Source organism: Chanodichthys erythropterus, chromosome 2 (assembly GCF_024489055.1).
Source record: "Chanodichthys erythropterus isolate Z2021 chromosome 2, ASM2448905v1, whole genome shotgun sequence".
In the NCBI taxonomy this organism is placed as follows: Eukaryota; Metazoa; Chordata; class Actinopteri; order Cypriniformes; family Xenocyprididae; genus Chanodichthys; species Chanodichthys erythropterus.
The window spans coordinates 33,109,860-33,136,681 of NC_090222.1; the positions used below are offsets into that span (position 1 = coordinate 33,109,860).

The 26,822-nt window shown below is 42.5% G+C and overlaps 1 protein-coding gene across 2 annotated transcripts in view; it reads right to left on the reverse strand.

Moving 5' to 3' along the window:
* The window catches only part of oxr1a (oxidation resistance 1a), a 196,086-nt gene that overhangs the window by 99,668 nt on the left and 69,596 nt on the right, over nucleotides 1–26,822 (reverse strand). For both annotated transcript variants that reach the window (XM_067410617.1, XM_067410632.1), the window contains exon 3: nucleotides 11,813–12,006. In XM_067410617.1, the coding sequence (XP_067266718.1) occupies nucleotides 11,813–12,006 (194 nt within the window). The remainder of the gene's footprint in view (nucleotides 1–11,812; nucleotides 12,007–26,822) is intronic.

Sequence of the window (26,822 nt, forward strand, 5' to 3'; positions counted from 1 at the left end):
TATATATATATATATATATATATATATATATATATATATATATATATATATATATATATATATATATATATATATATATATATATATATATGCAAACATTATTGTTTTAATACATTTTATATTATTAATATATTTATATTTTATATATTAAATATAGATTTATATTTGCATTAATAAATTTATTTTTATATAAAAATAAATCATTTTATTTTCAAATAATAACAAAAAGTGTGGTTAATGTTTACAAAAAGTGAAAAAAAAAAATACAGTTCCCTTTCAGTCGGTCACGTTCGACGTACGTCAGTAGTGACCGACGAATTGGGATATCGCTTAGAGAGCCCTATCATCTTCGTGTAAACTAAAACAAGCCAATGGAATTGGCGTGCGATATTTGCATAATGCGCACCGCCCCCGTCAGGTGTATATAAATAGGAAGCAGATGCAATCACACTCTGTCTTTCGCTTCGGAGCCATTCACTGGTGTCCTGTTTTAGAAGACTCCTTTCTTCGTTTGTTTTATTCTAAAACATTGCCTCAGAAGAGGATTTACAGCGAGCTTTCAGTGCTGGTGAAAGGGCACGTTCAGCGAGGTCGCGAGTCTCCGAGGAGCTGAGCTATAAGCTCGAAAACTGCTGTTTTCACAGCAACACAAAGAGTGTGTGCGTGTGTAGCGATTTGGGCCGGTTCCTCGGTGTGTCAGGGAGTGGTGTACCTGACACATCGCGTCGCTCCCTGGGTGCTTCAGCACGAGTGAGTTGACTTCCCCTTCTAAAAGAGCTTTACAGACGAACCCTGACAGTATGTCATTTCGTCTGTGCGTTAATGGGTGCGGTCGTTCCCTGGTCCCTGCTGATGGGCACAATCGTTGCATCTCGTGTTTGGGCATTCTGCACGCTGAAGCAGCTTTTGTGGATGGTTCTATCGCGATGCTGAGGTCGAGACTCTCCTTCCTGAAGTCTCAGGAAGCGGGGGTCCCCTCTCCTATGCCGCGTACGACCGTTTTTTCCGGCCCCGGGAACCGGAATGACGGTACGGCGCTGTATGGGAAGGGTGACCTGAGGATTACGGTCAGGGCTTCCCCGCCGAGCGGAAACGCTCCTCGGGCCCCTGCCGCCTCATCAGCACCGCAACCCATCGTGCCACCGTTGGTTTCCGCTGGGCCCTCTACGGACTGTCCAGCCGTTACCTTTGGTGTGCCGGCGGCGGATCGGATGTCGATCGCTGCATCGGAAGGTGAGCCTGAGTCCTCGGGGGAGGATTCGGACGCGCTGCCGCCCGGGACGGTAGCGTTGCCCGAGTCGGATCCCGAGCTCACGGCTGTGCTCTCCCGGGCCGCCTTGTGCGTCGGGCTCGAGTGGAACCCTCCACCCTGTCCCGGCCCATCTCGGTTGGACGATTGGTACTTGGGGGGGGGTCGCGCTGGTCAAATCCAGCGTCCCGCCCCAATGCCTTTCTTCCCGGAGGTAGGTACGATGAGGTGACCAGGTCTTGGCAAGCTCCGCATGGGGCTCGTACAGGGCCTGGTCCCTTGTCCGCCTTCACCTCCCTGGACGGCGGGCTAGCCAGGGGGTACGCGAGGATCCCGCCAGTCGAGCGGTCTGTTGCGACGCAGTTGTGTCCAACGGCCGCTGGCTGGCGCGGTGAGCCGCGTCTCCCGTCCCAGGCCTGTGAATTCTCAGCCGGTCTGACTGAGAAAGCTTACAGTGCCTGTGGGCAGGCTGCCTCTGCCCTGCACGCGATGGCCCTTTTGCTGGTCTATCAGGCAAAAGCGCTGTCGCAGATGCCCCAGGAAGGTCCTGACCAACAGCTGCTTGGGGAGCTGCGCGCTGCCACTGACCTTGCCCTCCGGGCAACGAAGGTGACAGCGCGTTCTGTTGGCCAGGCGATGTCTACTCTGGTAGCCCAGCAACGCCACCTCTGGCTGACCTTGGCAGACATGAGGGAGACCGACAAACATCGGTTCCTGGATTCCCCCGTGTCTCCGGTCGGCCTTTTCGGCGACGCGGTGGAGAGCTGTGCCCAACAGTTCTCCGCTGCACAGAAGCAGGTTGAGGCTATCAGACATGTCATGCCACGGCGGTCCGCTGCTGCCTCCACCCAGCCGCCCGTGGCTCAGCCTCAGCCCGCTCGTCGCCGAGGGCGCCCGCCTGCGTCTTCCTCCGCCCCTGCTAAATTGGCAAAGCAGCAGCCTACACCAGCCAAACAGCAGGGTGCCGGTCGCAGACGTGGTGCCCAGCCCGTCTCTGCCAACCAGGTGGCAAGCGGTCGGGGAAAACTCGGCCCGGAGACGGGCGACCTGGAGCGGAAGGTTCCTGCCCTTTGGGAGAGTATTCCATCTGCTCTCCCACCCCTGGAGGAGGGCCGGGGGGATTTTGTGGCGGCTGTCCATCTACCGCCGCTGGCTCTCCGGAGTCCAGCGGTACCCACTTTGCCACAAAAAGAGCAGTTTCCTCAAACTCCAGGTCACAGGAGGCGCGTTCGCCAGTGTGCCAGGCCCCGCCTCGCCACTCGCAACCCCCTCCCATTCCGCCAGTAGGCGGCAGTGTGATGGCGCAGACCGCGTCCCGTGCGCCGTCTCCCATTCGCACTGCTGCCTCGCAGAGTCCGACCTCACTCCGGGCCGCTTCCATGCCGTCCGAGTCGGGTCCCTCTCTGCCTTGCTGCCCCACCCCCGGTGCGTCTGTGGTGCCTTTGGTCCTGCTGGCTCGGAGTCTGGAGGCGTGGATCACGCTTCCCAGCCCGTCTCGCTGGCTCATTCGCACTGTCAGACTCGGCTATGCGATTCAGTTCGCCCGGCGTCCCCCGGTTTTCAGGGGTGTCCACTTCACTCAGGTGTCGTTGGACAGTGCACCTGTTCTCCGGGCGGAGATTGCTGTCCTGCTGGCGAAGGATGCAATCGAGCCGGTCCCTCCAGCCGATATGAAGTCGGGGTTCTACAGCCCCTACTTCATTGTACCGAAAAAGGGCGGTGGGCTACGGCCAATCCTGGATCTGCGCATCCTGAACCGGTACCTTCATAAGATGCCGTTCAAGATGCTCACGCAGAAGCGCATTTTCGAATGCGTCCGTCCCCGGGATTGGTTTGCAGCAATAGACCTGAAGGACGCGTACTTTCATGTCTCGATTCTGCCTCGACACAGACCCTTCCTCCGGTTTGCGTTCGAGGGTCGGGCATATCAGTACAAAGTCCTACCCTTCGGGCTGGCCCTGTCACCCCGCGTCTTTACGAAGGTTGCGGAGGCGGCCATTGTTCCCCTCAAGGAACAGGGCGTTCGTATTCTCAACTATCTCGACGACTGGCTGATCCTGGCCAGCTCGCGAGAGCAGTTGTGCGAACACAGGGACATGGTTTTAGCTCACCTCAGCCGGTTGGGTCTTCGGGTCAACTGGGATAAGAGCAAACTCGCCCCCGGGCAGAGGATCTCTTATCTCGGTCTCGAGCTAGACTCGGTTGCACGGACTGCGCGTCTCACCGAGGCGCGTGTCCAGTCGGTGTTGAACTGCCTGAGTTCGCTCAAGCGCAGGACAACGGCTCCACTGAAAGATTTTCAGAGGCTCCTGGGGCATATGGCATCTGCAGCCGCGGTCACGCCGCTCGGATTGCTTCATATGAGACCGCTTCAACACTGGCTCCGCGGCCGGGTCCCGAGATGGGCGTGGCAGTGCGGCACGCTCCGTGTCCCCGTGACACCGAGCTGCCGTCGCACCCTTGTCCGGTGGTCGGACCCTTCGTTCCTGCGGGCCGGAGTACCCCTCGAACAAGTGTCCAGGCATGCTGTGGTCTCCACAGATGCCTCTGCCACGGGATGGGGGGCCACGCACAACGGGCATGCAGTGGCAGGTCTTTGGACGGGGCCTCAGCTGCATTGGCATATCAATTGCCTCGAGTTGCTAGCGGTACGTCTTGCTTTGGCCCGCTTCAAGAAGCTGTTGTCAGGCAAGCACGTTCTAGTCCGCTCAGACAGCACTGCGGCCGTTGCGTACATCAACCGTCAGGGTGGTCTACGCTCCCGTCGCATGTCGCAACTCGCCCGCCATCTCTTGTTGTGGAGTCAGAAGTATTTGAGGTCCCTTCGGGCCACTCATGTCCCAGGTGTGCTCAACCGTGCAGCCGACGAGCTGTCACGGCAGCCTCCACTTGCGGGCGAGTGGCGGCTCCACCCCCAGGCGGTTCAGCTGATTTGGCAGCATTTCGGCGAGGCTCAGGTAGACCTGTTTGCCTCCCCAGAAACTGCCCACTGCCAGTGGTTTTATTCCCTGACCGGCGGCACGCTCGGCACGGATGCCCCTGGCACACAGCTGGCCCCCGGGTCTGCGCAAATATGCGTTTCCCCCAGTGAGCCTTCTCGCACAACTCCTGTGCAAGGTCAGGGAGGACGGGGAGCAGGTTCTGTTAGTGGCTCCGTACTGGCCCACTCGGACCTGGTTCTCAGACCTCATCCTCCTCGCGACAGCCCCTCCCTGGCCGATTCCTCTGAGGAAGGACCTCCTGACTCAGAGACGGGGCACCCTGTGGCACCCGCGTCCCGATCTATGGAACCTCCACGTGTGGTCCCTGGACGGGATGCGGAGGTTCTGAGTGATCTCCCGCAAGCGGTTGTAGACACCTTCACTTCCGCTAGAGCTCCTTCCACTAGGAATCTCTATCCGTTGAAGTGGAACCTGTTCGTCGAATGGTGCGCCTCTCGCCGAGAGGACCCCCGATCATGTTCGGTCGGATCTGTGCTTTCCTTTCTGCAAGATGGGTTGGAGCGAAGGCTGTCTCCCTCCACCCTCTAGGTGCATGTTGCCGCTATTGCCGCACATCACCATGCAGTTATGGGTAAGTCCCTGGGGAAACACGATCTGATAATGCATGCATTTTCGGTCGACGAAACGTGCCTAGAATTCGGGCCCGGTGCTTCTCACGTCATCCTGAGACCCCGGCCTGGATACGTGCCCAAGGTTCCTACCACTCCCTTCAGAGATCAGGTAGTGAACCTGCAAGCGCTGCTCTCGGAGGAGGCAGACCCAGCCCTAGCTTTGCTCTGTCCCGTCCGCGCTCTGCGCGTTTACGTGGACAGAACGCGAAGCTTCAGGACCTCAGATCAGCTCTTCATCTGTTACGGAGGCCAGCAGAAGGGAAAGGCTGTCTCCAAGCAGAGGATGGCCCACTGGATAGTGGATGCCATCGCCTTGGCGTACGAATCCCAGGGCGTGCCTTGCCCGCTCGGGTTGAGAGCCCACTCCACCAGAGGGGTGGCCTCTTCCTGGGCGCTGGCTCATGGCGCCTCGCTGACAGATATCTGTAGAGCTGCGGGCTGGGCGACACCTAACACGTTCGCTAGGTTTTATAGCCTACGTGTAGAGCCGGTATCCTCGCGTGTACTCGCATCCACTAGTCGGTAGACGTGTTGTACCCGCTCTAAGTGTCGGCTTGCAATGCCATTCCCGCCACTGGCCGGATACGTGCATACTTTCACTCCAGTCGTGTTCCCCGCTGGCGAACCCTGTCGAGTTCCTCCGCCTCCCCCTTCGGCTCGGACATTGCGGAGTGTCTGATGCCAGGCCTACATCCGTCGCTGACGCTGTCTGTTGGCTGGGGCCCATATGTCGTGACCCATCTACGTGAGCGGTCCCATATGTGTATTCTCCACGGTTTAAAACTCCCTACGGGCCGAGTCCGTGTCTTTCCCTTAGCAGAGCCAGCTCTGCTGTCACCTGTCAGATGAGTCTCCCCTAACCAGGTGGAGCCATCCCAGGGACTCCATATGCGTACTGCCCCCCGGGCCAGTCCATGTGTGTATTTCCCACGTAAACTCCTCCCCATTGGGTAGGTAGTGGTCTCCGCAGCGTCCCTCACGGGTTCGCTTCCCCAGTGTGTCTAGTTTACTTAGTGGGTAGTGGTTAGACAGCAGTAGACTCTCTCGGTGTAAGCTCGCCCCCTTCACCGCCAGCCGGTGCTATGGGCGGCTGAGCTTGCGCTGGGCACTGGAAGGGGTTTCGTAACTGTGGCGCTTTAGTTGGGATCCCAATTCGTCGGTCACTACTGACGTACGTCGAACGTGACCGACTGAAAGGGAACGTCTCGGTTACGTGTGTAACCCTCGTTCCCTGAAGGAGGGAACGGAGACGTACGTCCCGTCGCCACAGTTTCTGTACCCTCGCTGTAGCGCGGACACCAGTTGTCTCCTCAGCGAAAAACAGAGTGCGATTGCATCTGCTTCCTATTTATATACACCTGACGGGGGCGGTGCGCATTATGCAAATATCGCACGCCAATTCCATTGGCTTGTTTTAGTTTACGCGAAGATGATAGGGCTCTCTAAGCGATATCCCAATTCGTCGGTCACTACTGACGTACGTCTCCGTTCCCTCCTTCAGGGAACGAGGGTTACACACGTAACCGAGACGTTTTCGGGTCTTAAAGGGTTAGTTTACTCAAAAAACGAAAATTTTTCTCATTAATTACTTACCCTCATGTTGTTCCAAACCCGTAAGACCTTCGTTCATCTTCAGAACACAAATTAAGATATTTTTGATGAAATCAGAGAGTATTTTTCTACAGTGGTTCAACCTTAATATTATGAAGCAATGACAATACAAAACAAATTTGTTGAATAAAGCCATTATTTTGTTTTGTTTTTGTGCACAAAAAGTATTCTTGTTGCTTCATAACATTAAGGTCGAACAAATGTAGTCACATTAACTATTTTAACAATTTTAATACTTTTCTGGACTTTGAATGTGGTAAGCACGTTGCTTTCTATGGGGGATAAAAAAAACCTCTCGGATTTCATTAAATATTCCTTAATTTGTGTTCTGAAGGTCTTATGAATGTGGAACGACTTGAGGGTGAGCAATTAATGACAAATTTCATTTTGGGGTGAACTAACCCTTTAATATCAGCTAACATTAACTTTTAAAAAGTTATTTTCACTGAAAAACACACTGGCACTGTTTCTGCTATTTTCAAGTTCTGGAATATGTGAATGCATATATACCCAGCAGAAGACAGTAAGAGGTCTGTAAGGCCAGCAGACAATGGGTAATTAGAAACCCAGCTCAGAGTTCGCAACAGCCTGACCGTTCTTCATCAGGATGACATTTGTTTGTTAGCAAGCTGCACTCTCGTCTGTTTCTTCCCTGTAAAAAGAGATCTTCATCCCATACAGCATCTCTCCTGACCCCACAGGTCAGTACCTTCAGAATACATTCCAGCATAACGAGGCAGTGCTTCTGAGAAGAGAAGAGACCGAAGAACACGACAAACATTCATTCTACCTTTCCACAACCATTAACGCTGTGATCAGTCTTGTGCAGTCTGACAGTTCACCCTAACACACAGACAGCAAATCATACTCAGCCACCTAATGAGAACGGAAATACAGAGGCATTAGGCATGACCGCGTGTTAGCTCGCATGTGGAGGAAGACGCTTACGTTTAACGGCTGGAGGATGACATAAAACATCGACTGAAGGGAAGGGAAAGGAGGGGTCCATATGTCTAAAAAAAATCGTTTGAAGTTTAACTCTGTCAACTTTCTTAAATGGCATATAAAATACTGAGGAAATTCTTGGTTAAATATACTACCATTCAAAGCTGCATTTATTTAATAACTAATAATAGTCATTCTGATCAATTTGAATACATCCTTGAGTGAAAGTATTAATTTCTTAAAAAAAAAAAATCTTACTGCTGGTTATCTTTATGTTTTAGGAACTTTTTTTTTTTTTGCTTTCAGCAAATCACCAAGCCATGTATAACTTTGTGCAACCATCCTCCTTGATCTCCACTTAACTTTACATGTATAACACAAGTGTGCCGCACAAGTCCTGAAAAGTGAAGCCAAAACATTTCGATCACCCCCAGATGGCTGGATGCAGTATAGCTCATAAACCCCGCCCACTCCGTGTAATCAATTGGGATGTGAGACGAACTAAACAATCAAATTACAATTCAAATAATTTTTTTCCAAAGATGGTTTCTGTCATTTTAGGTAGTTTTTATCATGCTGATGTAAATTCAAGTGTTTGCTTTTTTTTCTTTTTTTTTTAAAGTTTGGTTTTACTTAGTTTTGATTGACAGCATTCTTATACATTGATAGTTTTAGATTGACAGCTGAGATTGACAGCTTCTCTGAGTGAAGTAGTTACTGAGGCACCAACAGACCTTTTTTTCTGGATTTGGAATTGAAGATTGGAGCTTCAACTTTAATTTCAAAATTTCCATAATTGTTTATTTCACACTGAAATACTGAGTTGTTCTGCAGTAAACTGTACTAAATAATTCTGCAGGACTGTGGGTGTGGCCTTGATACCACGGCTTCACTTCATGCTCCAAGATGTCAGCGTCATATTTAGACATTGGTGGAAGAGAGTGAAGGTGCATCATCCATCTTTTTTTAAAGTCTATTAGAGTTATCAAAAGTATCGACTTCGGTACCTAGTCGGTACTGAAATTTTGAAAATGTGACGCTTTGAGCGCTGTTGAGCGGATTCGTCAACACCTCTGATTGGCCATTGTTTTCACGACTCATCAGATATGTCTGTGATTGGCTTTAATGATCAACGCTGTAAAAACGTTGTGAATAGTCATCAGTGAAGCTCTTCACCAAGCACTAATACAGATACACACGGGAGTGTTTGAAAGCAGACTGGTCTGCGATAGACGCCTGCTTTCAAAGTTTCAAACGCTCCTGTGTGTATCTGTTTTTGTGTTAGTGTTTAGTGTTGATCATTGTAGCCAATCACAGACATATCCGATGAGCACATCATGGCCAATCAGAGTTGTTTACGAATCTGCTCAACATCACATTTTTAAAATTTCAGTATCGATAGGTACCGAAGTCGGTACTTTTGACAACTCTACGGTATACCACCATAACCAACACCAAAGGCTAAGGCTATATATTGACATCGAGAATAACTACAGGATAAACATCAGATAAAGGAGGCTTATGTAAGAGACTATCCAGTATCTTGTTAACAGAATTAGGTGAGTTAGGTATTAAGGCTAGAACAGGACCCTATAGGACCGTTGTGGACCTGACTCCTCTCTGCCGATTACCTGAAGCGCATTTCCCACATCACCCCAAGATCTGCACTTATTTCATTATTGCAGGCTTATGTCCACATGGACGAATTTATACCCCGCTCTCTCTGACCCATTTGCAGCAAACCAAAAGCACTTATTGCGGCATGTACGCTTGCCTGCTATAAAACCACTCTCATTTAAGGAGACTGAATGGTCTGTCAGGGTCATTTTCATTTAAAAACATTAAAACACTCTAACCATCGCTCACACCGAGCTGGAAATGACAGTATAATTTGGCGGGATACATGAGGGCAGGTTATTAAAATGTAGCGGGATATGTGGTGTGGTTTTAATGGTGGTTCTGACACAGGATGAAAAGACGCCCAGCGTGTGGCCATCGATAACACTTTTCTCTCCCGCCGTCCTCTCCACCAATTAGAAGCACTATGAGGAAGCAAACTGTGCCGTGATTTGCAGTGACTGCCTGAGGGCACGGCCTCTAAAAGACGGGAGAAAGTCAAACAATGAGAAGAGCAAAAATCACCAATAACCTAAAAGAGCGCGAAATGATAATAAAATATCACTCATTGTGACACGGCTCTCAGGAATACTTGATTCTGATTGATGAAATTATAATATTCTGCAGTCAATAACGACTGTTAAACTATATAACTGACTGTTATTCCAGGCAAAATTTCTACATAGTGTAGCTGTGCTAGTTTAATGTCTCTCGTATGGCTCCACGGTCTCTTTCTTCTCACTTAATAAAATCAAGTTTCAACTCAGATCAATATTCCATGCCCATTTATTTAAGTAGCAGGGCATAATGTGCAGTCAACCGATCATTATAGCAAAATAAACCCCTTTAGGTTAATAAAAGACCCGTTCACTTCGGAAATCAGCGGGATCTTTCTTGGTTTATCATCCATTAGGCTAAAATGACAAGTCTAATAGCTTAGAAAAATAATTTTATTAATAAAATAATAATATATAAATAATACCAAAATAACACTGGTCATTGTGGGACAAGTTAAGTAAGCTAAGTTTAAATCCCTACCATTAAATATAACAACACTAATATAGATATTAGTATCTAAAGCACAACTAATGGTTTTTTGTAGGTTTAATGTGCTGATCACAGATCAGAAAACATGTATTCTATTATCTGTTTCATACACTAACGTTCTGCAAAGCATCTTTACAAGAGCAGGTAAATGAAGTGAACACAAAGCAGGTCTATTTGCTAACCCGTGTTCTGTGAGAGGCACTAAAAGACCCTCTTGATTTGGGGAAATGTCTCTTTCAATCGTCTCTTAAACTGTGCCGTCAAATCACCAGCACAATCAAACAGGCTGAGATGAAAGGAAAGCCGTCTTCTGCTCTCTCTAAAGCCTCTGACCTCTCTTCACAATCCCTTCAAACCCAACAAACCCACACTAGAAATCAGACTTATTGACAGATCTGAGCACTCACTCTGAATGCTGGAAGACACACAGAGAAAAGCTTTTAAGTATGGTATTATTGTATGTTTGTTGGAAACAGAAAATAAAGAGGAGACAAGATGAGACACAGAAGAAAGATGAGAAGTAGATAGTAATGCAAAGACTAAATGAAAGAAAAAGAGGAGATGGAGATGAGAGCAAATGATGGAGTGGAGAACAAGAGAAGAACGAATGGGGATGGATAGGAAAAAGAGATCTTGGAGAGATCAAGGACAAAATGAGGGGAGAAAGAGGTGAGATACATGAAAAATAGAGGGAAAAGATGAGATAGGAGAAAGAGAAAAGAGATGACAGCAAAGAGAAAGAGTGGAGAATGAGAAGAGAAGATGGATGAGAGCAAAAAGAGATGGTGGAGAACGAGAAGAGAAACTGGAGACAGATATGAAAAAGAGGCGAGATCTAGGATGAGAGCAAAGAGATTGTGGAAAATGAGAGGAGAAATTATACTGACATATGGAAAAGATGTGAGATATAGGAGAAAAGAGGAGACGGTGGAAAAAGAGAAGAGACAGAGATAAAAAAAAATGAGAGAGAGTGGAGAATGAGAGGAGAAAGAGATGGAAACGAAACCATGAGACATGAAAAAGAGGTGAGATCTAGGAGAAAGAGATGAGATAGACGAGAAAGAGAAAAAAGTTGAGATGGGAGAAAGAGAAGAGATAGTAGAGAACAAAAAGAGGGTGTGGAGAAAGAGAGGAGAAACTATGGAGACATGAACAAGTTGAGATTTAGAAGAAAAAGAGGAGAAAATAGGAGAAGAAAGAGAGAGAAGAGAGAGTGGAGAATGAGAGGAGAAAGAGATGAAGATGTCAAACTATGGAGACAGATTTGGGGGAGATCTGAGAGAAAGAGATGAGATAGATGAGAAAGAAAGGTGAAAGAAAAGAAAGGGTGGAGATATACACATGAGATCAAGGAGAAAAAGTGGAGAAAAAGATGACAAGGAGAGGAAAAAAGAGAAGATGGGGAGAAAGAGAGGATACAGAGATTAGAACAAGGAAACAGAGAGAGAGGAGAATGAGAGGAGAAAAAGATGAGAGTTGACATGAGAGTATTAGAAGAAAAAGAGGAGAAAGTGAGACAAAGTTGAGAATAAGGTGAAAGAGCTGAGAACTAAAAGAGACCAAGAGGAGAGAAGAGGCTATCAGAACTAACTTTCACTCATCCAAAGTGAACATCTTCATGCAAACATAAATACAGAGATAAAGCATATGAGATGCAGAAACACACACACACACTCACACACACACACACACAATCGTGCCACACTCAAGAGAGTCAAATGCTCATTTACCTATGGTGTATCCTCGCTTCAGGTCACTGCACCGCGGAACATGGCGCTGGGAATTGGTGGTGTTGTTTTCTTGCACCTCAGATGTGGTTGTCTTGGCAGCAGGTGGTGAAGATCTGTTTAAGGACAGACTTGGGATGAGCCGCGCTGGAAAACTTTGAGAGGCGATATCCACCGACTGGGACTTCTTCTTCAGTCTGAGAGGAAACAGCACAGGAGACACACACAACTCAATGATCCTTCAAACTACATCAAGCAGTGTTTGAAAACTTAAGGCCAATTCACACTGCACCGACGGACACCTGATTACAGCACGTCACTTATCAAATATTCAAATTCTAACACACTGATCTGACATTGGCCTTTATGGACCATTGGAGATTGTGTATGAGAATGCATATGTTTTTGTGCTGCTAAAGGCCTGTCATTATTAATTCCACCTAAAAATGGGGTCTACGTCAATTAGATCTTCATGAGAATAACTTTTTTTTCCCCAGTCTATTATTGTAGTATCATGCATCTGTAAAAAAGCCAACAGATGGAGGCAACAGGTGACATTTTGACCCAGATTCTTGAAGAGCACAATATGTGACTGAACTCTGACACATAACTCTCATGATATTTAAAAATAGAACCGTTTCTTTCTATTGGGTTATTAGACTGTAAATGTCTGTTCTTCAGAAACACAGCTTCATCTGCTGGAAATGTGTTGTGTATCGTACAACAGCTCTGTGAATAAAACTAGCTTCTGTTTTATAAGATATGTGACATTTACAACACTATGGGGGTTTTATGGTATTCGGTGATGATTTAAGATGGTGAAACTATGGTACTATGTTATTACATATATTCATATTTACATGGAACTTTTAAGTACTTCAAAGAATATGATTTAAAAACTCACAACATGGTGTTTTTGCAAATGAAAAGGAAATTAAGTCTGGTAGGGCATATAGCACATGCATTTGGTTTCATTGTAATTCACTTTATAACTCTAAATTGTGCAGTTTAAAAAGGGAAACGCTGCATGGTGTGGTAAATTTGCCTTCAAGTTCTCAAATTTATCTGCAACTGTAAAATGCTGCATTATTCAAAAAAGTCATTTTTGGATTAAAGCTCTACTGAACAAAAACAGTTTGATTCCTTAGCTCAGGGCAAATGTTTAATCTTTAAAGTGATTTGCTTTTAAACAGGTATGAAGCTAAAGAAGGAGAGGCAGATCACTGGAGTCAAGATCAGTTTATTGTTTGCTCTCACAGTCAGTCATCTTCACCTTCTATCTCAATCTATAATTGAGACAAATGCCTGAAAAAGCAAAACAACATTCCCAGGAATCCTGTCCAACATCTTGTCAATCTGGAAACGCTGCCAGCATGAAGAATCGAAGGACCTGATCACATAAACAGCATGTGGTGTTGTGAGTAAAAGAGCCAGATAAGAGTAAGATGAAATCTGCAGACTTTCACATTTCTGCATTATTGTTTTCTGCATTTATTGTTTCTGTGAAATAGATTTAAAATGGGAATAACACACTTTTATTGGTAACTGTAAGCTTAATCAAATTTGCTGGGGAAAAAAAAGAAAAAGAAAAGAAAAAAATGCAGAGTGCTGAAAGTTTAGATGTTCATTAAAATCCCAGTTTGGTAAGTGATATAAGAACATTACAAAGGGGGTCACTATAAAGCTTTAAAACTGTGCCACCTACTGGTCATATATTGTAAATAAATAAATAAATAAATAAATAAATAATAAATAAATAACCTATTCATAACCTTTGAAGGTGCCCTAGAACCAGTTTTTAGAAGATGTAATATAAGTCTTAGGTGTCCCCTGAATGTGTCTGTGAAGTTTCAGCTCAAATTACCCCATAGATTTTTTTAAATTAATTTTCTTAAATGCCTATTTTGGGGCATCATTAACTATGCACCGATTCAGGCTGCGGTCCCTTTAAATTGCGAGCTCCCTGTCCCCCGAGCTCTCGACTATAATACAGTGACTATTTACAAAGTTTACACAGCTAATATAACCCTCAAATGGATCTTTACAAGATGTTAGTCATGCATACTGCATGATCCGACATGTGAGTATAGTATTTATTTGGATTTTTACATTTGATTCTGAATGAGTTTGAGGCTGTGCTTCATGGCTAAAGCTAACATTACACACTGTTGGAGAGATTTATAAAGAATGAAGTTGTGTTTATGAATTATACAGACTGCAAGTGTTTAATAATGAAAGTAGCGACGGCTCTTGTCTCTGTGAATACAGTAAGAACGATGGTAACTTTAACCACATTTAACAGTACATTAGCAACATTATAACGAAACATTTAGAAAGACAATTTACAAATATCACTAAAAATATCATGTTATCATGGATCATGTCAGTTATTATTGCTCCATCTGCCATTTTTCGTTATTGTCCTTGCTTGCTTACCTAGTCTGATGATTCAGCTGTGCACATCCAAACGTTAATACTGACTGCCCTTGTGTAATGCCTTGAACATGAGCTGGCATATGCAAATTTTGGGGTCATACATATTAATGATCCCGACTGTTACGTAACAGTCGGTGTTATGTTGAGATTCGCCTGTTCTTCTGAGGTCTTTTAAACAAATGAGATTTACACAAGAAGGAGGAAACAATGGAGTTTGAGACTCACTGTATGTGATTTCCATTTCAATTTAAGATTCTAGGGCACCTTTAAACTGCTTAGCTAAAAATAAAACAATTAATAGAAATAATATAATGGGGGGAGGGGGGGGGGGGCATACCAAGCAAGAATAAAATAACAAAATAATAAAAAACAAACAAACAAACAAAAAAAGACATTTATTTATTTTATTCCTTTTGTATTGGCAGAGCCCATAGAAAGGGGACAATAAAATATTAGGGAAGAAAAATGATCAATAATGGGATCAAGACCAAATTTAATCTAAATTTAGATTTAAAGGTAGTGTAGGCAATTTTTTAAAAAACACTTTTTGTTATACTGGTTGAAACTCTCCTCACATCCTGATTGCAATCAATAATAGAAGTGGTCTAAATATTAAAATATGTACATATATATTGTGTGTCTCAGGACCAAAAAATGTTAGGTCTGAATGCAATGATACAATGTTCTACCTGTCTACATATTTCCATACCTCCACGCACCTGCTCACGCAGACATCACACGTCATCAGCGCGCTGTGTAAGATTATGCAGAGTTGTAGACACACATTCACAGAGCTCCGCAAACAAACTTTTAAAGATCCGTCTGAACCAAAACAACGAACATATGCTGCGTTCACGCCATGCCGTGACCCTAATTACAAGACGGCAACCTGTGACAATCTACCCGGAGCTGTTCATATCCTCAGACTCAGATTTATGCATTTCTATGTCAACACTATCAACGCCGAAATGAATCTGCAGCAGTCAGGTTGCACAAGTTAGTGCTCTGTTAGATGTTTACTTTCATTTTTATTTTAATGGTATGTGCTTTGAGACATGAGATAATTTAACACCATCTCTTGTGATGCTTTGCAGACTCTGCTGTGCGCGTTTATGTGTTTTGGAGGAGGCGTGGCTTTGGATAGCGCTCTGAAGGAAGGGTGGGATACTAGAATTTCAAAGGCTAGCTTGCTATTGCTAGCCTCTCCGAAACGGCCTACCCTACCTTTAAAGCTGCATTTCCTATTTCAGTTCAAAAAAAACTTTACGACATTAAATTCTCCCAAAACAGATGTGTGTGGGCATGTCATTTAGACACCTGTCTAAATAAACAGCTCACAATACAGCCTACAGCACCTCTGTCTGCATGTTGATGACAGACCCCAGGTGTGGTTCCCTCCCTCTCTCGGTCTCTCTCTCAAACCAACTCACCATTGCATAATATGTGCAATCACCCAGAAGACAAACACCGGCCGGCAAGATTACACGGTTAAGGAAGCCCAACAAAAACAAGAACTAGTTAGTTAGACAACACAAAGCAGCAAGTCAACCAGAAAACTGAAGCCAGTTGGCAAGACTTTCTACAAGGGCCTATCTCAACCAGCTCAAAAACATTTAGAATACCTATCCAACAAAACAGTCAAACAGTAGGCTGAATGTACAGCGATTAACTTTAAAGTTTAAAAATGACTTTTTTTTTTATTTCAATGAAATGATCATACTATATTTTAATTCAATAATGTTTTTATATTTTTAGGGGATTATATTGTACTAAATTATTTATGCAGTAGTTATAATCCATTTATTCTCTTTTTGAGCAAGGACCTGAAAAACGAAATTTCCAAATTAAAGGTGCCCTAGATTATGTTTTTAAAAGATGTAATATAAGTCTAAGGTGTCCCCTGAATGTGTCTGTGAAGTTTCAGCTCAAAATACCCCATAGATTTTTTTTTAATTAATTTTTTTAACTGCCTATTTTGGGGCATCATTATAATCGCGCTGATTTATGCTGTGGCCCCTTTAAATCCCGTGGTCCACGCCCACAGAGATCGCGCTTGCCTTAAACAGTGCCTTAACAAAGTTTACACAGCTAATATAACCCTCAAAATGGATCTTTACAAAGTGTTCGTCATGCATGCGACATGCATGCGTCGGATTATGTGAGTATTGTATACTGTTATATTGTTTACACTGATTCTGAATGAGTTTGAGGCTATGCTCCATGGCTAAAGCTAACATTACACACTGCTAGAAAGATTTATAAAGAATGAAGTTTATGAATTACAGACTGCAAGTGTTTATAAATGAAAATAGTGACGGCTCTTGTCTCTGTGAATACAGTAAGAAACGATGGTAACTTTAACCACATTTAACAGTACATTAGCAGCATGCTAACGAAACATTTAGATAAACAATTTACAAATATCACTAAAAATATCATGTTATCATGGATCATGTCAGTTATTATTACTCCATCTGCCATTTTTCACTGTTGTCCTTGCTTGCTTACCTAGTCTGTTGATTCAGCTGTGCACATCCAGACGTTCTGCCCTTGTCTAATGCCTTTCATAATGATAATGTTGGGACCGTGGGCTGGCATATGCAAATATTGGGGGCGTACACCCCGACTGTTACGTAACAGTCGGTGTTATGTTGAGATTCGCCTGTTCTTCGGAGGTCTTTTAAACAAATGAGATTTATACAAGAAGGAGGAAACAATGGAGTTTGAAACTCACTGTATGTCATTTCCATGTACTGAACTCTTGTTATTTAACTATGGCAAGATAAATTAAATTTTTCATTCAAGGGCACCTTTAAACTGTCAGAAATCTAAAATGCTTTAGAGACAGACTAAAGTTTTTTTTTTTTCTTTTTTTCAAGATGACACTTGGCAGATTATTGCTAAAGTGAAAAAAGTTTAAAAAACATGAACTTGAAATAAGTTATACAAGTTTACATTTATTGTTGTGAAAAATGCTTAAAAATATCATTTTAAAATGATATACAAAATATATATTTGCCAAAACACATTTTACTCTAAAACTGTGAGAAAAAAAAATCTAATAAATCTGATAAATCTAAACAAGCTGTGTTCCAAAATTTGAGGTTGATATCTCAAAAATTGTGCTTTCAGTAAGAATTTGTTTGTGCATTACCAAAAATTTCCAATAGTTGAAATTAGTCTCCCATTCATTTCCAATGCGGTCATTTTTGACCTTGAACATTACAACTGTATTTTAATTACAACAACCATTCAGACAAAGTAAAATAAATAAATAAAAATAAATTACAGAACAGCAACAGAGGGTTAAAAGTGAGAAAGATGTTGACTATAATAAATATAATATTACACCAAAAAGTATTGATAAAATTTGTTAAATCCAATTAGCTTGGCAACCAAATGTCATTATTTGTCACACTATATTCTGAATATTTTTGAAGTTTAAAATACAGTGAAGCAGAGAAGGATTTTGTTGCTTTATTGTATAATGGGTGATTATAAATGAGATAATAAACAAATTAGATTAATTCAAAGAGTTTTTGTGGGACAATGTAGATCAATGAATCAAAGATTCAATAGATCAACGGAGAATCAATAACACTAGAAGATAAAATCATGCTGTTAGTTTGTGATTCATTGTGATTATACACCTGTAGTCAGACACTTTTCATTTCTCCATTAAGATGTTCCTGTTGATATTTAAATGCAAAACAGGAGTTTTTGAATTGAAAATGAGGGTAGAAATGGCGAGTCATCGCAGAGGTCCTGCTCTCGCTGTGATGTGGGGTGAGTATTAACTAGCTGGCATGGCACTCTTTCATTCCTCCATACCGACGAGATGTGGTGCCAATCATCACTGTGGCTTTATCTATTATTCACAGCTCAGAAAGACAGTGAGGGGGAGAGGAGGGTCTGGCCAGCTTTCAGCCTTCGTAACACCATATGTAAACAAAGCACCAGCCTCCTTTCAAACAACAATAACCACAGCCGCCTCGCCGCATGACTTCTGCTCTGATTAGGAGAATGTGTTCATGCCGAAGCTGTATTTTAACCATCAGCACCGGCCGTCGCTGCTCGAGTGTTTATGTAAACAACATTCTCCTTCAATTAAGGGGAAGATTATGTGATTCACAGACGCAGAGACTGCACTAAATCGGTACTGAACATCTGCCGTAAACCACTGCTTACTGCTCGAGCTATAATTAGAAAATCAGTTTTCTAAGTCAGAATAATCAGAACCGGGAAACCCTTCTAAGCTGCTGAGCAAAAGACGGTAGAGGTTATGCAAGGTCACCGGAAGACAGATGCCATGGTATAAGGGTGAATATCATGAAAACGTGTCTGGATAATATTTATGCATCAGCGTTACAAAACATACACAACATTATGCTGGTTGAAAGTCTCCTAATACCCTGATAGCAATCACTATGTTAAGCTGTCTAAATGTATTTTAATAAATATATCATGTGGAAGGTGTAGGATCATAAAATGTTCTCTGTTCTCTGCACTGGAAAAGTATCGAACAAAAAGAAAGACAGTCTTAGAAAAGGCTAAAGTCTAAAAAACGGCTGGATCATAAAAGAGCTAATTTAAAAGTACCGACTTCGGTACCAATCAGTACTGAAATTTAAAAAATGTGACATTTTGAGTGCTGTTGAGTAAATTCGTAAACACCTCTGATTGGCCACTGTGTTCACATGCTCATCGGATATATCTGTGATTGGCTACAATGATCAACGCACTGAAGCGTTTGAAAGCACACGGAGGTGTTTGAATTTGAAAGCGAGAGCGGGTGCATTTAAAAGCAGGCGTCTATCAGCAGACTGGTCTGCGATAGACGCCTGCTTTCAAACGCTCGCGTGTGTATCTGTATAAGCGCTCAGTGAAGAGCTTCATTGATGTCTATTTACAACATTTTTGAAGCGTTGATGATTGAAACCAATCACAGGCATATCTGATGAGCACGTGAACACAATGACCAATCAGGTGTGTTTACAAATTCACTCAACAGCGCTCAAAACGTCACATTTTTAAAATTTCAGTAGTGACTTGGTACCAGTGATGGAGTACTCGAGTCCTGGACTCGGACTCGAGTCCGACTCGAGTCACTATTCTTTGGACTCGAGTCCGACTCGAGACTCCATTCTGCCGACTCGTGACTCGACTTGGACTCGCGGACTGATGACTCGTACTTGGACTCGGACTCGAGGATATATAAAATCGGACTTGAGCATTCATCACGTTGTTTTTGACTAAATATGTTATAAAAAATTATATAAGTTTATATATAATATTATATAAGGTTTCGTGCCCAAGACCGGCCGGGATCTATTTTTTCCCTCACAGACACTGCTACCGCTCGCTCTCTTGACAACACACTCACTGACGTCACTCACTTTACACTCGTGCATGATTCGCGTGCTAAATGTTCAAATTTGGAAAATGCAGAAAGATGTGCCCCGGATCGTGAAATTCGCCTACACGAATTTTGCATCTAATGCTGGAAAGAGCAGCGCTAAATGTTGTGTGTGTAATTGCACAATTGAGGAAAAGACTGGGACAACTTCAAACTTTAACAGACACCTGTCACAGATGCACCCAGAAAAGTCAGTAAAATGCTTTCCATTGGCTAACGTTAGCTTTTAAAAAAAACTATTATTGACTAATGCATATATGATAATAAACAGAAGAAGCTAGGGTTGGGCGATGTTTGACAATTTGGCATCAGACGTCGACGATGTCTAATGTCTGGTTCAGATTACACAATTTTTTTGTATGTTGATAATTTACTAGTCACTGTGTCAGATCAGATTACATGATTTTTTTTTGTCTGTTGCGATAGTCACTGTGTCAGATTACACAATTTTTTTTTTCACTGTGTCAGATGGATTACGCAATTTTGACTCCTAAAATCCTGTGGTGTCGTGGACAAGAAACATGTCAGACTAACGTTACACGTTGCTTTCTGACCAGTCGCGTGCCGTCACACACACATTCACTTGAACACATACAAACGCACTCACGCTAAATCACTCGGTCACTCACTCACAAACGCTCTCTCTCTCTCTCTCTCTCTCTCTCTCTCTCTCTCTCTCTCTCTCTCTCGGCATATCGTATTGATTTTTACGTTTTAAGTATTTTTAAAATACAGTGCCCAGTAAAATGCACGTTCACAACAATGGAAGTAAACACATGCTTTTGAACACATGCTTTTGATGGCGTCGTAAAGTTGCAAAGTGTCTGTTAAAGTGTATATGTCAAATCAGTAAATAAACTCCCTTTGCAATCATGACAGTGGTATCATTTTTGTTTAATGTAGAACCTCTTTAATACATTTTATCAGTTCTTTGAAGGTCCCAGAGTGGAGACATGTAGGCACTGGGAGCTCGAGACTCGACTCGGACTCGAACTCTGGTAATAGTGACTCGACTTGGACTCGACTCGGACTCTTCTTTGGTGACTCGGACTTGGACTCGGACTCGAACACTGGGACTCGAGACTCGACTCGGACTCGACAGTTGGTGACTCGACTACAACACTGCTTGGTACCGAAGTCAGCACTTTTGACAACTCTACGCTGGAGACAACTGCGGGAGTCAAAGTGTCTGAAAGATGATGCCATGGTTGCAGTATTTCAGGTATGATTCGATTTTTGATGTGTTTTGATAGTAAGGCATAAATGTAGCATATGCAGTTTGTGTACCTTTACTAATTAGCTCAATGACAGCAGCACCCAGTGTCTAATCGGGAACTATTTTTATGTTTTTCAAAGTTAAGAGCAAACTACAACATCCACACCTTTGGTGCACGGATTCGTAAGGCCACCACCACCAGACCATTTGTTTCTGAGTCTTGCTACAAACAATGAGGAAAATGTTTCCTTGAATGAAAACACCCTCTGCGTCCCTGCGGGTATTGTGCATGCCTTAGCACGAAAGATAGTTTTGTGTTGTTCCTTCGCTTGATATTCTGAAAATGTTTGCATTGTATTTTTGCACCTTTCTGGTTAGAAAGACAGCTGTTGTTTATTTTGTGCTCAATGCTGCTAGTTAGTCATGTTAGAATTGTCTAATTCCGTTTTTAAAATGTTTACGTTCATTATTGTAGTACTGTTACTCACTGTACTTTGTAAAATTATTGTCATCCAATAATGTTATCTCTGGTCATCTTGTTTCTGGTCTGTGCGCATTCATGTGTTTTGGAGGAGGCGTGGCTTTGGACGGCGATTTGCAGGGAGGGTGGGATGTACACTTTCAACGCTAGCAGGCTAAAGTTAGCATTTTCCCAAAACACCTACTGAACCTTTAACTTTAAATCCCTCAATGTTATTTTACCTCAGTGGAAATGTCATATTTCACTTTAAAATTCGAGATTGAGTTCACGAGATGAGACGAGACTTTCACATACTATTAAGAAATCCTCAATGGCGAAATACATGACTAGAAAATTATTCTGCAGGTGTATTTGAAATGTTTTAACTAATCATCTTGTAATGAATGTCATTTCAGTTCTACTTTCTGAGTATGAATTATCATATGCAGTAAAAGACAACAATACTCAAGCACTGTAAAAGGTTTTGCCACTAACTCAACTGACTGACTTCTTTTCTGTATGATTTCAGTCTCTTCAGACCTTACTGTACATGATTTATGAGCTTCTACAACCTTTGACCTCCTAGCTGCACTCCTTTCCACAAACTGATCACTGAAATAAAAACAGTATAAATAAAAATGTTAACACTTTACAATAAGGTCATTTATTAACATTATTGTATTAACCAACATCAACTAACAATGAGCAATATATTTGCTACAGTATTTATTAATCTTTGTGTATGTTAGTTAATAAAAAATAGTCATTCATTGATAGTTCATGATAGTTCACAGTGCATTAACTAATGTTAAAAAATGAAACCTTACTGTTTGTGCTTAATAAGATTAAGAGAAAACTGTTATTCTTTTTTATGGTAACACTTTACATTAAGTGCAACCATAATCGCACTCTGTCAATAAAAATAAGACCAAATTTGTCTTTGATACAGAGCTAAGAGATGGCTACAACTACACTGCCCAGCCTAAAATAGCTTTCATATTGAGAGATATTTGCATTCATCAGGGAGCCGCTTTCAAAATGCGGGGTATTGAAATCACGTTTCAATACGCTCGCGTTTACTTTCACTTTCGTGATCGCACATACTCTGTGAATATGGAGCGGCGGCGACCGTTATCTGACTGAATTAAATGGGGTTTAAATTGTTTTTTATTTTTAAAATACAAAGCAAAACGACAGTAGAGGGGTAATGCAAACGTAGCGGTGGCATATTCTTTCCTTATCATCCTAACCACTCTGTCATGGCAATATCACAAGACTACTTTTCGCCTTGACGAGAAATCTCGTCACATTTTAGTCTCACGAGATCTCGTTACACCCCCAATATCAACAATAATTCTATATATGAAATAAACATTCCATTTAAATCAGCTAGAACCATCAATTTAAACATTTCATTTAGTGTGATTATTAAAAAATAACTATATACAATTTTTTTTTAAAAATGATCCCTTGCCCCTTTTGCAGATTCCGTAATAAGGCAATTAAACAATATTTTTTGGGCTTTAATGAGCACTACAGTACTGAGAACCACAGATACAAATACTTAATTGTCATGAACACACAATGAATGTCACAATGCACACAATCATAATAGCTCTAAAAGCAGACTTTTATTTTATTTAAAAAAAAAAATAAAAAAAAATCTATCTTTCTTTTGGTTTGGGGTGATATATGACCTGGTCAGGCTTCATGAGATTCACCCACACCTCTGTCCCAAATCCCCCCACTCACAGGATGTAGGGCGGATCAGCGGGAAAACAGAGTGGTGGGAAATTGCAGAGAGATTAAATGCTTTGGCAGGCGGCTGATGGCGGCCATGAGCGTGGCTGCTCTTTATCGTGGCCAACAGAGTACGACGGGGACATGGTGGGAGGGGAGCAGAAGGAGATCTGTGTGTGTGTGTGTGTGTGTGTGTTACAGTACCTCTGATTCTTATCTTTCAGCTAATGTGTAAAGGAGAGAGAGGAAGAGCATTTTGTTCTCCTCTTCCTCATGCTTCATGCAGAGAGTTGCATTGCCAGACATTTGGAGATTAAGCATAGTAGTCACATGCTTTGGCAAATGATGCATAAACAACAGGGAATTTGAGCAAAGCCAGAGCATGCTTATCTCACTCAAAAAGATGGATTTGAGCCTTGGAGAAACTCAGATCTGGTGTGCACAGGGAACCAAACATCTCAGCGAGAAGGGTTGACGTCAGTGCCGCGGCCGCTCGCTCCAACGCTCCTCAATAGCAAATGTGACAGTTACTATCGGGTGCCATTACCATGACCAGACTTCATGCAATGAAACTCAATGAGGACATGAGAAAGACATGTCATTTAGAGGAGACAAGCAGCTCCTGTGGGTACTCTTGGCCGTTTACACATGGCTCTTATGAGAGAGTTATGGGACTCTGGCCTTGACAGTCTTCTGCTTTTCAAACGGCTGACAGCTTAATTGAGTCAGCGAAGGAGAGGGATGTAATACAGAATGAGACACAATGCTACATCTGAAGAAAATCATATTTACTAATATTTTACATGAATAGAAAGAGATCAACACTGATAGAAAACAGTGAGGGGAATAATTTAGCAAGAATTTGTTGTGCTTTATGCTACTCATAATTAAAAGTTGTTACTTTAGAGTAAAGCTAGCCTTCCTAGAGTAAAGCAAATCGCTGTCCAAAAACTAGCAAAATAAATAGTTGAAAAAATAATAAATGAACTCATACAGGCCTCAAACAGGCATTTAATGGGGTCTCAGAAAGTGAGAAAATGTCTAACCCTTACCTGGTCTAAAACACAAACCGGTCCTTACAAAGATAGTTGTACAAGTACACAAACACGCACGCACCACTTACACTCTAAAAAATGCTTGGTTAAATATGGACAATCCCAAGGATTGGGTTGTTTTCACCCAGCCATTTTTTTCAACCAATTTTGGATTTATTTTTTTAGCCAGCAATATAGTAATATAGTAAAAGGCATGTTTTTGCTCACCCCCAAATAGGGGCAAATTTGTGGGGTATTTTAAGCTGAAACTTTACCAGACCAGTGACTTATATTACATCTTGTGAAAGAGGGCATAATAGGTGCCCTTTAACCCAACTTGCTTGGTTTGTCCATATTAACCCAACTTGGGTTGTTTTTAACCCAGCATTTTTTAGAGTGTAAGAATCAAAATATAATATTTCTGAACCATGTTGTGTTTCATGAAATTGTGTTGCATAGAGCAGGTAAAGTGATAAAGCAGCTTCCCAACTGTACTGTGAAATAAACTGCGTCTGCACTGGAGTAAACAGCTCCGGGCTTGAACAAACATTTGGCCAGAGTTGCATTAAAATTCAACGTGCTGAAGTTTAATACCAGAGGCTACAGGCTGTTTTTGGGATTTATTTGGTTTATAATAGTCACTATATTCAACCTCAGGAAAACACACATGCTCTAAACAACATTTAAACAGGGAGTGACCTGATAATGATTCCTAAACTTACTGAAAGCATCACTGCTCTTCTTAGTAAAGCGTCACATGTGATGATCACTTTCAACAGAGAAACAAGAGAAACATCTGTTTGATTACCTATACAGTGTAAACAAAAGAACTGGAGTTCATGTGAGACCAAATCGCATGAGGTTACTTCACCTGATAGTCCCTCTGTTACATAACATACTGATGCACAACTGTCATCTTTCTACAAACTGACTGTCATTCTGAACAACGCTTTGCTTGCAGGCTTCATTTCTGCCAAAATTTTCTGATGAGACATCATTTTTTTTTTATCCTGCATGGCTTCTTTCCTCTCTTTCTCTGATTTCTCAGCATCAGCTCATAGGAGAGAGAGAACTGTGTGCGTTTGGAAAAAACTGTGACATCTTTGGGACATAGAGTCTAGCAAACTGCTGTGTAAAAGCAAAAAAAAAAAAAAAAAAAGTATTCAAAATGGCAACATGTGAGGCTTAAAGTCACCATGAAATGACATTTTATTTATTAATTTAAAGTTTTAAACTACCACTTTGTTGCTTCAAAAAGTTCATAAAGTGATTGTAAAACTAATCTATATGAGTCAAGTGGTTTAGTCCAAATTTTCTGAAGAGACATGGTCGCTTTATATGATGAGCAGATCGAATTTAGGCTTTTCTTCACATTTAAACATTGATCTGAGAACATAAACAGAAGCTCAACTGAATCTTGATGCATGAGAGCAAACCTCATTGGTTCTTGTAAAAGCTCAAGCGTGATGCGTAACATACGTGAATGAACCTCATTGGTTTTCGCATGTCAAGCAAGCATGCTTGAGTTTCCATTTACTGTATCATATCTAACGTGTGCGTCGATGAATGTTTATATGTGAATAAAAGCCTAAGTTCAATCTGTTCATCATAAAGCAATCGAGTCTCTTCAGAAAATTTTGACAAAACTGCTCAATTCATACAGACTTTATTTTGGCAAATTCAGCACACAGAATGGAATACTGTAAACACAATGCAATGCACTTGGCTTGACCTTTCATTTACAAGAAGATCAAGCACACTGCATTACAAGAAATACTTTATTTTTGAAAAATAACTGCTATTTTTTACTTTATTACTTAACTGATATAATTACATATTTATTTCTAATTTGACAACTTGAGGCCTCATGTAACATAGTGAGATTATGTGACAACAATACAGCATACTGCTTTTAAAAAGGTTTTAGTATTGCATATAATTCTAAATATTTTAATGCATATAGCAAAGTAAAAAATGCAATGAAAAGCACAAGTCTACAATGACTGAGCAGCAAACATTACTTTACGGCTACATCTCTAGACACTGCCTTTGTGTTTCTAACTGAATTGACTATAAAACAGAAAAAATTGCACACAACAAGCAGAAACACTTTATGATTCTCGCTGGGATTTAACAATTCGTACGGCGTTTACCAGCATGTGCGGGTGGAGCGGGACAGTTGCGCTGTTATCAGGGCGCCTCTGTAAATCAACAACAAGCAGAGGTGCTGCTATTCATTTCACAACATACATCAATATTACTGAAACGACCTGCAGACAAGAGCTGATATCTCGGAGGAGTTATGAAGATCTCAGAGGAATACGTCTGTTTCATTACTGAGCTAAATATGACGCCCGAACAGACTTCTCTCTCGCTGAATCAGCGCTCATCTCTCAAGCTATGTGTTAGTGACACACACACACTGTGTTCCTGAGGCCTTGAGTTAACCGCAGACTCTCAATAACTCTCCAGTTGCTAGCCACACTCCTGCTCTCCTGCTCTCTTATTGGTGGAGACGGTGAGCCGAGAGCAAATATGATTGGAGGAGAACATTGATGATTTCAGCAGGAAACTGAACTGAATTACAACACAGAGGAGAGAGAATGAGAGGAAAGAAAAATAGGTTGGATTGCGTCCTATGTGTTGTGGTGAAGTGAGAGCGCTGTGATTCTGTAGGGAGTCGAGCCACAGCAGAATCAGGTCAGACTCAT